This window comes from Dermacentor variabilis, chromosome 1, assembly GCF_050947875.1.
Source record: "Dermacentor variabilis isolate Ectoservices chromosome 1, ASM5094787v1, whole genome shotgun sequence".
NCBI classification, from domain to species: domain Eukaryota; kingdom Metazoa; phylum Arthropoda; class Arachnida; order Ixodida; family Ixodidae; genus Dermacentor; species Dermacentor variabilis.
The window spans coordinates 22,430,890-22,444,333 of record NC_134568.1 but is presented as its reverse complement, the minus strand read 5'-3'; the positions used below and the strand labels follow the sequence as shown (position 1 = coordinate 22,444,333).

General features: G+C 43.7%; 1 protein-coding gene across 1 annotated transcript; it reads left to right on the top strand.

Annotated features, from left to right (window-relative positions):
• Positions 1–1,926: 1,926 nt before the first annotated feature.
• Positions 1,927–12,460, top strand: LOC142575794 (uncharacterized). The gene is made up of 6 exons (XM_075685449.1): positions 1,927–2,855; positions 3,701–3,771; positions 5,573–5,669; positions 6,076–6,170; positions 9,870–10,092; positions 12,290–12,460. The coding sequence occupies exons 1-6, from the start codon at positions 2,663–2,665 to the stop codon at positions 12,394–12,396; spliced, it is 786 nt and encodes a 261-aa protein (XP_075541564.1). The 5' UTR covers positions 1,927–2,662; the 3' UTR covers positions 12,397–12,460.
• Positions 12,461–13,444: the final 984 nt, after the last annotated feature.

Genomic DNA, 13,444 nt, shown 5'->3' with positions numbered 1-13,444 from the left:
CACTATGTGAGGAAGTCAAAATATTTTGAAGTAATTCTACTCTAAATTAGTGGCAACAATGCTCAGTACAGTTTAGAGACTGTTGGTGGCCGGACAGATGGATTCATCAACAGGAGTGTCACATTATGAGCAGATGAGCAAAACGTGAACAAGGTGAATGCAATCAGTTTTGCTCATCGTCTTGAATTTCTATCTCCCGCATTCCCAGTGTTTTCCCTGGACATCTTGAGCAGGTATTTTGGCCCTGTTCCATTTTCTCTGCAGGAGTGCAGGGGATGACAAGGGCTAAGACAAGGAAGGGCGGATGGTCATCTGTTTGAACAGCACAATTTTCAGTAATGACAACTAATCTCATTTAACACCTGAGGAGCTGACAAGACAGATGTACTATTTTTTAGTTGAATACCGCAAGAACCGGGCTGCGTACAGACATGTGTGTCGATTTCTAGAACAACAATAATTTAATGCACATAACTGCAAAAATGACAGCCAACCATGAGTGGAGGCATGGTATGGGTGTTGCGGTGACCAGTAACTAACAGCTGATAAGGAGAAACAAATGTGGAATGAACAATCCTTCATGACAAGCAGGAGTGTCATGAACAAAACCAGGAAAGAATGAACCTTTCATTAATGGATTAGGTCCCACTTAGGATTTTTTGAGGAGGAGAAAGGACATGCCCGTCCTTGACTTACGACTCTATAGTGCCCATGAGTAAGACTACTGAAAAGACTGACCAGTTCTGATGTCTGGTTTGCTGAGGGTTCATGCTGGGGCGACAAGTCCTCGTCATCACTGGAGCACAAGGATACATCATCCAGCAGGTCATATCTCAGAGCATCAGCAGGATCTTCTTCTGTTGCGGAATCTGCTTCTGAATCCTGTGGAAACAGACCTGTTCTGTATTATTACTCAAGAAAAATATATGAAGAATGCAGGCTTAACAGGGCTTACTGCATCATTGCACATAGCTGCAGAGAGTGTAAAGCATATGCTACAGCTATAAAGAGTAACTTTATCTTGCATAATGCTTGACAAAGTTCAAAGTGTGGAGCTGAACAGATGCGTGAAGGTTGTAACAAAACAAAAAGTTGTGCCATTTTCCAATTGCTGTCCACTCGAAAGCGACCGATAAACAAATGCTTTCGTACAGTCGAATGATTTATGTACTAATAGGCGCGTTACTTCTATAAAGACGCTTTATACGTTTTTTTTTCTGTAGAATATCCTTTCAACTGAACGAACATTTATTTTCTGATAAGCTTGCAACGAAAATCGAACTGTAACTACCGTCATCGCACATTTAATTGATTCCATTAAATCTAGATGTGTGTCACGGACACCAAGATTTAGTGACGTTAAGGAATTGAAGGCCTCAACTCAAATGGCGTTAATTTGCGCGAATGTGGCACAGGTATAAGTTCAGTGACAGAGTTATAAATTACGTGCACGCCAGCGGGGCGGCATTCGGTTCGACGACAGACGTCCATGCAGGCTACTATCACCACTAACGTTTTTTTTTTCTTTTGCGGGCACAAGTTTGCCAAATGAACTGTTCCAGTTTATTGGTCGACTTCGCCTTGTTCTCTGCCTGCCTGTGCACCGGCCGCACTACGTGCCAACACGCGAAATGCAAAATGATGTACGCGAGCATTCACGATGCCACAATAGCAGATTTGTGTGTTAAAACAAGTCTTGCAAGAAAATTAAACAGTACTTTAGTCGCACTTACACTTTGTACGATATTCAGCTGCCCATCGCTTGCTTCAGGAAGCCCATCACTTATGGAGCCGTGGGACGGGTCTGCTGCTGTGTCGTCGAGGAAGTCGTCCCTCGTAGATTCTTCGCCACTTAAAGCGTCAGCCGGCATTCCCACTGCAGCCGCTGCATCTTCCACTCTGTCGGGACCTCCAATCAGCGAGGGGCCATCACTATGAGCAGCTTTCTTCGCGTGCCTAGCTTCTGTTGAGCGAGGCTTCCCAATATTGTCTTTGAACAGCCACTCTCGGTATCTTTTCGGCATATTTTCAGAACAAATCCGTTAAACGGGGGCAGCTAGCAATTTCCTGCAGGAACTGTGCAGCTATTGACGTACAGTGCCGGTGCCTTGCGCTTACTCGGATAGAGGCCACATGTCCCGGGTTGTGAAAACAATCGTTGCTACCATACGCAACACGAGGTCATGAGAGGCGGTGGCGCGATAGTTTCCCCTCCACCCCTTTTTACTGCGCCGTCGCGATTGCCACTGCATATTGAAGTTACAAAAATACGCTTTATTTTTAAAGTATTTGCGCGTTCCGAGTTTATAATAAGCCTTCCAGATGGCGCTACAACAAGCAAGTGCCAAGAAAACTTGTCAACTTGAAGAGTTTGACACCCAACTTTCAAGTACAAATACAAGTGGTCAATAATAACAATTTATATTAAATTATCGATATTTTCGTACTCCTATTTGTTTTAATTTGTCATTTTTTATAACGTTTAATGAGAAATGTAGCCAAAATGAAGCAAATATCTTTAGCCGCTTTTACGTGCCGTTTTAGCCCCTTCAGCAATGCTTGGCTATTGTAGCCGAGCACGTTGTAGCCTAGTCAAGCCAGTTGTTCGCTTTTCGATCCGTGTTATTTTGTTCTCTGTCGGCTTTTTTTGTTTCATTCCGTAATGTCGCATATTTTAGTCAAGTGGGCGTCGACCGAACAGTGGGATGTGTATGCGACTAGACGCATGGTCGATGTAGCCACTGCCACATCGATTATGAAAGATGCTACTGTGGTGGAGGCTTTAGCCGGCAAAACCTTCAAGGTGCTTTGGAAGGATGGAGACGAGGCATGTGACGCATACCTGGTGGCTGCTGGTAAGTAATGGTGAAAATCACTGCACTTTAAATTTTATTATCTGTGTATTTATTTATCTTGCTACTAGTGCGAGTGCTTGAGCTATAAATAGGCGCTTCATTTCGAGACTGCGCTCCTGTCATGGAGATAGGCTAAAAGTGTGCTTCCGCGGCCTTTGTTCGTTATATCGGTCGTTAACTTAAGTGGGAACCACACGAGCGCGATTGAGCGAGTGACGACGTGACGAGACACCCATCGCGTTGGGAATTTCAGGGTGACGAGTGATAAACTTTAGAATCCCAAAACCGAGCGATTGCATGCGCGACGGCAATAAGTAGGCTTGGGTGACAGCCGAACTTGTCGCTCATCAATCTCGCATGGCCGTTCGAGCGTGAAATCGCGGCTGTGTGGTTCAGTCTTTACTAAGTGTGGCTTTTTCCATCACGGCAAATATTGCGCACGGCGCTATATCGCCTGCTTGTGCGTGCATACCCCGTGTACGGTACGGATCTTTTGTCCAGGGACATACGCACCCTGCTTGCGTAATCTTGAGCCATACGCAAGGTAGCACTGCATGGCGAGTGCGGTCCCGCGTTGTTGACAAGATCTCATATGCCCAGTAACGGCGTCTGCACGACCATGCTGTGCTGCACCTTGCAAAAAAGAATTAGCCGCCCCGCAATGCGTCGGATTGCATCGAGTGAACCAGCGTGTTGGCGAGTCAAAGCTGTGCATCCATGGGTGCATTTCGTGGGTCTCAAAACCAAACGTGGAGTCGGGAAGTGTGGCACTAGTACAAGTGGCCCAGCGCTTGCAGGTACTGGGCCTCAGAGGCGTGTGTATCTAATATGCATTATATCTGCAGGTGAGGCAGACAAAATGGAAAGGAAGAGGACGAAGTTAGCCGCACGTGCAGAACGCAACCCTTTGACACAGGTAAGGGCAGAACATTCAATCGATAGTGGAGTGCAAACATCTTCAGCTTGCATAGTGGCAATGGCAACTGTGCTGAGGTACCCACCTCTCTTTTTGAATGACACACCTGCTTTCATGCTCAATAATCAGAATATTCGGTTCATCATCAATCAGTCACTCAATATGCCGTTTCACATGTCAAACACGTCTTGCCTTCTCTTTCCTGGATTTCTCTACAAGCTAACAGAATTTCAATGATTCTAATTTTTTTGCTGCATTGATTACAGTGTGCAGGCAAAAGTTTGTTACTATATGCTGTTTGTAATGTTATGCGCTTCATATTGTTTTTGCTGATGTCATATTAATGTTCTATACTGCTGTTTCGCGTGAATATTCCTTTCATTCTACTAATACTTTTTTTTGCTTCCTAATTCCTTATGAATATGGTTCTCCCCTTGCACAGTGCCTTCTCGAAGGCGCGTAAGGCACTTGTAAATAAATTTCTTGAAAATTCTGCAGTTAAGAATGTCGCAAAATTTGTTACGTCAAAGTTGTTATTGTTATGAAGAAAGTGAGTGCTTGCACATTAACAGAATAGAGATGGAACAACTGTGCCAATTATGCGAAATATAGCATAAAAACAAGAAAAGCTATGTTAGCTTTGCCTAACTTGTGAAGCTGAAACCGAATGTCAAGCACACTGTCTTCAAACAGCAATTAATGAATCACCGTGGCCTTGAATATGGCTGATCCTGTTTGCCCTCCATCCGCAGTTCTCAGGCTTTCACTGGTATCCTGAGACTGGGTATGTTAGAAGCAGGAAAAACTGTGGATGTTGTAATTTTTTAAGTGCTGTTTAGTACCACTTGTCGTTTTTCATGGCCTTGTTGGCATGCTGCAGTTCTGTGATCATCCTTTCTTGGACCATCTTGCTCAGGTTCCTACGCTTATCTCTTTCACCCGTTTAATAAGCTTAAGTGCCACTCTCCCCAAAAAGAACTTGTTCATTCTCACTGCAGTAAATTCTCACAGGAAGCCAGCCTCTAAAAAGCTTATGGAACTGATTTGGTACTTTTATTCTTAATGCCTTTCACAAATGCGCATAATGTGGCTTACATTCTTTGACTTTCATTTTGAAAGTCTAAACATACCCAGTGTGTGGTATGCACTGTCTCAGCATTGCCATTTGTTTGGCGTATTTGTAAACTGACATTGAAAGTATATTTAGCGCCAGCGAACAAAGACAGAAGGGAGATGACACCATAATGCTCTAACGTCAACTTTATTTTCAGTAAACAACCACCTATTCAACCTGTGCACAGTGGCGCCACATCATCCAAATATTTAACCATTCAAAAAAGCCATCTCCTTATCTAACAAGTCATGGGTTAAATAGGTGGTTGTTTCCTGAAAATAAAGTTGTTGAAGTTAGCACATTGTGGTGTCATCTCGCTTCTGTCCTTGTTCGCTGGCGCTAAATATGCTTTCAATGCACTGTCTCCTGGATGTTTATATGGCCGAGCACAAACAGTTCAGTCAGCTGACCTTTACAGGAGTACAGGCTGCGATGCATCATTGTGGTGCTTCGCTCTTGGTAACCGTAAATGTGGTTACTCTCAAAGGGTTAAGAAAGAAAACAAACCGCTGTGCTGGGTACTGTTTATTCTTACAGCCTCCACAGGTGCAGATGCCTATTCAGTGCAGGTGCAGCAGTGGGTGTGCATTAAAGAATCAGACTCCTCTGCAGGATACACATGTATCATTCTCAAACCTGCAGGGAGAATCAACGTTGCCTTTATACAGTTCAGCAATTCTTTTGCAGAAAACGCCATGCTGTGACCACGTGTCACAAATCGAAGCCCTCATGGCGGAAAATGCAGTCCTCAAAGAACGGCTTCGAGAGCACAAAGATTTAATCGGTATGTGCTTTTTGATTATTCATACACATCACCAGTGGCCAAAATACCTTTTTGTGCTGTCTATTGCACATTCTCATTCTCCTATAGGAGTGTTTCACAATGAAATTCTTGAGATAATCCTGCTTCGCATGAAGTGAGCGTCAACATGCGAGTGTCTGCAGCCTAAGCTGAGGCAACAATCAACTATACGGAGATTGATAAGTGGCAAATAATATAAAGTGCAAGCTTTCATAGCTGCCAGTTAAGCAGAACGGAGTAATGTGCAGTGTCATGACCTGCACAGAAGTTTCAAAGCTGCCCATCATGGCATCACTAAAAGCTCTCTAATCAGCAGTCAGTGCTCCTATACATCTTACTCCATGGTAGAAATGCTTACTCTTGAACTTCTTAATTCTTCTTCTTTCAGACACTTCCAAAATGCTTAAAAAGCTGCAGCGGGCTGTTGACAAGCTAACATCAGCTTCTGAAGGGGCAAAGCCTGCCGAGCCTGAAGAGAACACGGTAAGAGTTTTACTGCAATAACTTGCTCGATCTGTGGTGTGTAGCACTTGTTTATCAACTTCTCAGCACCAGTTTAATTAATGCCTAAGTAAAGGGACCCTGAAACTATTTTGACAAATGCACTAAATAGTTAAGGGAAGTTTACATTGACCGCAGTCGTGGCCGAGTGTATAGGGCGGCCGCCACGGCAGCGGTAGGTGGACAGTTCGAAACCCACCGCTCGCACCCATCGAAAAAAAAAAAAAAGATGGGTACAGGCGCTCCCGAACCCATTACCGGGTAGTGTTCGGGTTGTATCGCCTGGGGAGTGCACCCTGATGCCTAATTCGCTAGCTTCGAAATGTAACCCGCAAGGGTGGATATGTTCACTGGCCGTTATGCGGACACGGCTGCATTCATCAGCATCACGCAGATCATGTAGTGCACGGCTGTTTCCATAAGTTTACATTGAGGACACAGTTTGAATGCTCTGGGTTAACTGTGTAATGTTTACACATGTAGATTCACACGCACAAAACCATTGCTGGCAGGCACGTACCCAGGATTTTTTTCGGGGGGGTCCTAACCCAAGGTAACTTTTCTATGCAAATGAAGAGGGGAGTAGCTTTAGTAGTACTAATATAAATAATGTCCACCATTCACCATAAAGACGCGTAAACCCACAAAAGAGAAATGAAATAAGGTGTATATCACAGGTAGGTCTGTGAGATACACCTCTCCTATACTTGGCAAACAAGGAACCACATCAAATGTACTCGCGCAAAAAAGAAGCGCCAGAAGAACACTGCCAAGAACAAGGAAACAAGCGAAAGTGTAAAATAATGATTTATATAGTAGCATGCAACTTAAAAAACAGCAGTTGGCAACCAAGGCACACAGACTGCGCGAGGTTGTGTTACTCTGCTAGCCAATCAGAGAAGCAAACAAAATCATCATCATGCGGCTTTTTCAAGATGGCGTTGTACTTGATAGCTCCGGAGCATCCGCTGTTCTTGAAGAGTCTTTTCATCGGAAGGAGCAGTGAGGTGTACAACAGACATGGACAAAGTGTATGGAGTCTGAGCATTTCACTCTTCAAATGTCTGCCTAGAGTGGTTGCTTAGTGACTATGGTGTTGGCCTGCTAAGTGCAAGGTCCTGAAATCGAATCCCGGCCACGGCAGCTGCATTCTCCATGGGGGCGAAATGCGAAAACACACATGTACTTAGGTTTAGGTGCACATTAGAGAATCCCAGGTGGTCCAAATTTCCGGAGTCACCCGCTACGGCATGCCTCATAATTGGATCATGGATTTGGCACGTAAAACTCCATAATTAATCTTCAAAAGTCTGCGGTACAGTTAGTTTCACTGCTGAGCCGGTTTTGCTCATGAAACTTTACTGCCAACTGAAGTGAAACTTGAAGATAAATAGTTTGATCGAAGCAAGCATTTTATTTCAGTTCAATAAAGAATTAGGCTGTCGCCATTCCACTATAGCGGGCGAGGGAAAACATATAAAATTACGCACTACTAATTTTATTTTTGTGGTTACCGCCTGATTTGCGCAACAGGAAAAGCTTGAAGTACGAATTATTTGCAGCCTTGCGGAGGAGCAGTGGCTGGCGGTTATGAAGGCGTGGGCGGGGCTTCACTGCAGACTTAAATTGTATCCGACTATAGTAGCGTTATTTTAATTATCTCTGGAAGAATTATAGAGAATTATATATTTGTGGAACAAGCACAGTTCTTTTTAATCCCTCGTTTACTGCTCTACCACGTTAAGTGCCAAAACCCACTCGTGTTGTTATTTGGGAAGTTGCATAACGATGCCTGACCACCAGTCCCATACAACCGCGTAGAGCGCAGGACGCTGCAGTTCTAGACGTACTGTGCCCACTGCGCAAGGTTAGGAAAACGCCTGCATAAACACACAGCTGAGAAGTGGCTACATCAGGTGGCTCGACTGATAACTGTAGAAGCGTCATTCAAAATGCACGGAATTATTGTGCACTTCCGGCGGCATTTTCTCTACGTCCTTTAAATAAAAAGACGTTGATCGATAAATATTTTCACAAACGACGGTTAAATTAGTTCATTTTTGCTTTTTCTTCCTGTTTGGTTGTTGCCTTGGCTCTCTCCTTTAGTATATTGCTTAATTTCTCAACTACTTGTAACTCTTGTTTCCAGTTGCCAATTTCGCACGAAAAGTGCTGTGCAATTAGGGAAAAACCAGACTATGTAACGGGTGACAGTCATGTTGCTTATGTGTTTAAATGTTATTGCAGGGTTTGGTTATGGATGCTGTTTCGTATGATCTTGTTTTCCACCTCATCTAATCCATATCACGGGTATATATGGTTCCAAGGCTCTGCCAGCGTCGCAGCGATCCGTCACTTGAGAAAATAATGAAGCAAAAGGAAAAGTTAAACGCAAGTGGTGTTTTCTCCAGCTGACCACGAACGAAATCCCTTTCCTGGTCCCTGGATTAATCTAAACAAAGAAGGTTGAACTAACGAAGCAACAGCGATGTGCGTGACCGTTGAACAGATGGTGACTGAACGTATCTTGATTTATTAGTGCGGGCACTGAATCGATGAGAAAACTGACCGTCACACCCCTGGAGATTCCGATAACTACCACCATCCAAAAGGAGTGAAAAAGGCAGCAAAATGTTGACTGCCGAATAGCTGTTAAGTCTCAACATTGATCAAGCGGTGCTTTAGAAATGTGTGTGAGGAGTGGTGGCGCGGGCGGGGGAGGCCCCCCCCCCCCTGGGTATGTGCCTGATTGCTAGCAATCTGTATGTGCCACAGCTGTATGCTGATTTTTTCCAACCCTGCTTCTTTAACATACTTAACGTGACATCACAACAACGCAGGCTTCAACTTAATTCCGAACTTTAAAATAATAGTGAAATGTTATTTAGCCGCAAAACGCTCAAATACTAAGGCAAATGACTGTCAGCTACCACAGTAGCGACATACTTTCGGTTATCAGAGGAATCCAACGGGCTAGGCAGTGTTGCACAGGCATTGTCGTCGTCAGCAACGTGTTGGTGTGAGATCCAAATGCCATCTCTGCATTTAATCTGAATTCGCACTCACAGTTTGGGGTCCGTTTCTGCTCGGTGAGAAACCAAACATGAGATGCTTGATGGCTCAAAGAGCTCAACCGCGTCACTGGAGCTCTTCTCGAACTCGCAAGCGGAAGTAGACGAGAATAATATCACAGGACGATGCATTATGCAAAAAAGAGGTGAGGCGTGCAGACAGGACACAAGAGCAGGGAAGTGGACGCCACTTCTCTACTCTTGTGTTCTGCCTGCACGCCTCACCTCTATTTTTGCATAATGAATCCTTACCAACTAGCTCAGCTCTCTGTCATTCTAAGGATGATGCATGCCTCCAGAAGCTGGGGCTGAGCCGCCAGCTGTGACACACACATGTTGAGGAGGAATAACACAGCCTGACATGCCAGAGGAGGAGGGCAATGTTTACTGGCATGCCTTAATAGTCAACGTATTAAGAAAATTGTACTGCAAAAGGGTCACTTTACCACAATACTCCCTGCCTCATCACTGTTCTGAAACCGAAATAAGCCATTCCAGGGTCTTCTTAAGGTAGTTTGCTGTTAGATTTTATGGTGTTCTGTAGTTCGACTACGCAGTTATATTTTGTGAACATTTTGTGAGCCGCGCCTTGTGTTCTTTCTTATTGCAGCAACGAGATATTGGTGGAGGCGTCATGGTGTCTCAGGCCACACTGACGAGGCTGGAGCAAACCTACCATGATGCTCCATGCAAATTCTCAAGGGCACTGATTAGGGTGCTATTCACTGATGAGGAGCTTGCCAACAAGACACTTTTTGGCCGGCAGGCAAACAGCCATAAAGAAAACAAGGTGAAAGCAGCCTTGGACCAGAAGAGGGTCTCTGCAGTCCTTGGTATGTAACTTTTTTTGCTAACTAACCTGACGTAACCATTATAAGCTATTCTCATGTAAAAAAACGTAACAAGTGGAGGAAAATTTGTGCATCAGCAATAAAGCAAGGATGAGCAAGGTTACTTAGGCTAAACAATTTTTTGCGACAATCCTTTAGATTTCAAGACATTCTCTGTAGTTACAGGCGAGTTCATTGCTGAGATGTGAGCATTCTTTCTAGCATATGATAAGTCAGGTTAAAAAACAAGCAATAGCTGATTGTTTGCCTTTGTGTGAAGCTCTGAAGAAGTTCTATCTCTCACAAAGCACTTTGCCCTTTGCTTTTGTAACCTTGCTTGACTTGTTTGCAGTATACCCTAATATAACAAATGCTTATGAAGGAATGTGTGGTTGCAGAAACCACATTGCTCAGCTTGATGACATTACAGCACTGTGTCGTGTAATCTATCATTCATTTGCTGCGTTCGACATACGTAAGATACTCTGAATTTGAAAGTATGTGTAAACCCGCTATGACCATCATTTGTGTCAGCCTCAATCATTTTTGCTGCAAGAGGAATCAAGGCTTTTTTTATTTGTTCTATCGTTCTTCAACGCACCTTATTCCATGCTATACCATTTATTTTTAATCTCCGAACAAAATTTTCAGGAATTGCTAATGCCATCATTGCACCTCCCACTTGGTATCACTTATATAGCAGGCATCACATGTTTAACAAATAATAGCTGAAGGCTAAGTTGTGGGGATACTTATCCTTTGTAATTTGATTTCGTGGCACTTGTTTCACTTAATAAGCAATAGTAGTTCATCAGCATGTGAATGTATTCAGTTTTAGCAATTCAATAAGCACAAACTTTAAGGTTGTGTCGTTAAAGTGTGCTGCAAGATGCACTGGTGTCCCAGTTACCCCTAATTTTTTGCAGCAGGACAGTGATTGGTGCACCAATGCTTTCTACCACACATTTTCAGTTTCCTATACCCTGAATGCAGTGCTGGTATAGAGAATCAGCTCTAACTAAAGATGTCTTGGGTATCAATGGCTATAATTGTGCTGTTGCAATATGTGCCCTTAAGGCAACTTAAAGCAATTAGCATACATTTGTAAACTGCCAAATTTTGTGCTGTGGTTAGTCACACATGTAATGTTGCTTTTTTAGTCAACTGCAGAGGCAAAATCTTAATATCTGCAACAGCAGAATTTTAGAAATTTTGTTGAAAATAAAAACAATGATCCTGGTATAAGTGCAGTTTATGCCTACAGGTTTCCTATTTCCAGCCTTCCATACCTATTTTTTTTTCTTGCAATCTACACCTTGTTAAGAGCTATTACACGCCCAGCTCAACTGTACCGCTTCTTGCTTAGATATCGTTTAGCTAGTTGCTTTTGTTCTGTGTTCCATACAACTCTTTCTCTCCTTAAATGTCTTCTGACCTACTGGAATAGTACATTTTAGGTCAACACTCCTTTTCTCTCTTTCTACAGAGTATTTTTTTAATGTCTGGATGTTGCTGTGTCTTATTGGCTCTCCATGGTTTATTGTTGCCAATACAGTGCTGCATTCTTCACCTGTTTCACCTTGAAACAGGTGGGTAGGCCTTATTATGGTCTATGCAGTGTTTTCCTAAGTGGTTGGATGTTTCCGTTGAAAGTGCTCATTGCTACAAATGAAAGTGCTAATGAGTTGGGGAAAAAATTTTGCTGCTGTAAATATCTTGCATGCCTGCTTCTGGTGGGCATTACATTGCACTTGCCACAGGATACTAAAAGTAACCTAGCTGGATCCAACTAAGTCATTTTTACATGCACAGAAAAACTTCGGTGTGCAGTGCCAGCTGCAATGCCTTGCTGCCCCTTCATATGCATTGTTGCCGCCACAGACTGGAGCTGAACTCGTGATTCTTAGTGCAGAATCCCAGCATGTTGTTGCCTCTGTGTTGATGTCAGCACCACTAACAAATCTTACTGCACTGACTGGCATTATATTGACTGCAATATGGCATGCTGGATTCCAGTTAATCTCAATTCCAAGTCATCTTGGTTGGCTGACCAAAATTCAGGAAATAGTTCAAGCTGTATGACCCTTGTGTTTTGCCAATATATGGCAAGACATGTTGTTCGTCATATTATTTCAGGGTTGTACTTCTCAAGATATGTCCCTAAATAATGTCTTGAACATTAATTTTCATTCTTTTACAGAATACACATGCAGCAGATTCAAATGCTCAGATATGAAAGTAAAGAGAAGCCTGGGCTCCATGCTGCAAAAAATGGGAGCGAAGAATGACACCTGTTCCGAGGAATGAAGTGCTGGAAAAGAGGTCCTACTACTTCATTGTTCATTGTGCTGTGACAGGCACTGGCAAATAAGGTTAGTAGAAAAAAAACACATTTTTTCCCCACTAACTGCTAGTGCCTGTCACAGCACAACAAACAATGAAGCTATATGCAAACCAGTCAAATAAAGTCAAATCGATAAAAAAATCATATTGCATCTGGTATTTCATTGCATGCGTGCATGCCGATTCCCGGTAGGTGGGCTGCACAAATTCTATCAAATGTCTGCTTATATGCTGCATCCTGTGACCACAATCTCGACAGACTCCCAGAAATGCTGTATCCTGCGGCTACACGGATTGAGCAAACTTTCTGCAGAAATGCTGTATCCTGCGGCTACACAGATTAAGCAGACTTTCTGCAGAAATGCTGCATCCTGCGGCTACAGAGACTGAGCAGACTTTCTGCAGAAAGCGTGTACCAATTGGGCGCTGGGAGGTGACAGGGGGTGACAGAAAGTCTGTCACATGTCTTCAGATATTCTGCATCCCGGGTGACTCGGGGTATGCAGACTTTCTGCAGAAAGGGTGTACCACTTGGGCGCTGGGAGGTGACAGGGGGTGACAGAAAGTCTGTTACCTGTCTTCAGATATTCTGCATCCCGGGTGACTCGGGGTATGCAGACTTTCTGCAGAAAGGGTGTACCAATTGGGCGCTGGGAGGTGACAGGGGGTGACAGAAAGTCTGTTACCTGTCTTCAGATATTCTGCATCCCGGGTGACTCGGGGTATGCAGAATTTCTGTAGCAAGTCTGCAATGATTTTTGTAAGGGGTAATCATTAAGCTGATAAATAAGTAACACTCCGTCTGATGCAACGCTACTCTGTGCCGTAACCACTTGCTGGTCGAACAGTGAGACTCAGTTGGTCGTATGTAGGAACAGTTGCCCTGGGCTCTAACTTAAAGAAAGAGAGAAGTCATAAGGGGAAGGCAGGGAGGTTAACCAGGCTGAGCCCGGTAGGCCAGCCTGCACTAGAAAAGGGGGAAAGGGGATTGAAAGAGGAAAAGGAAGAGAGA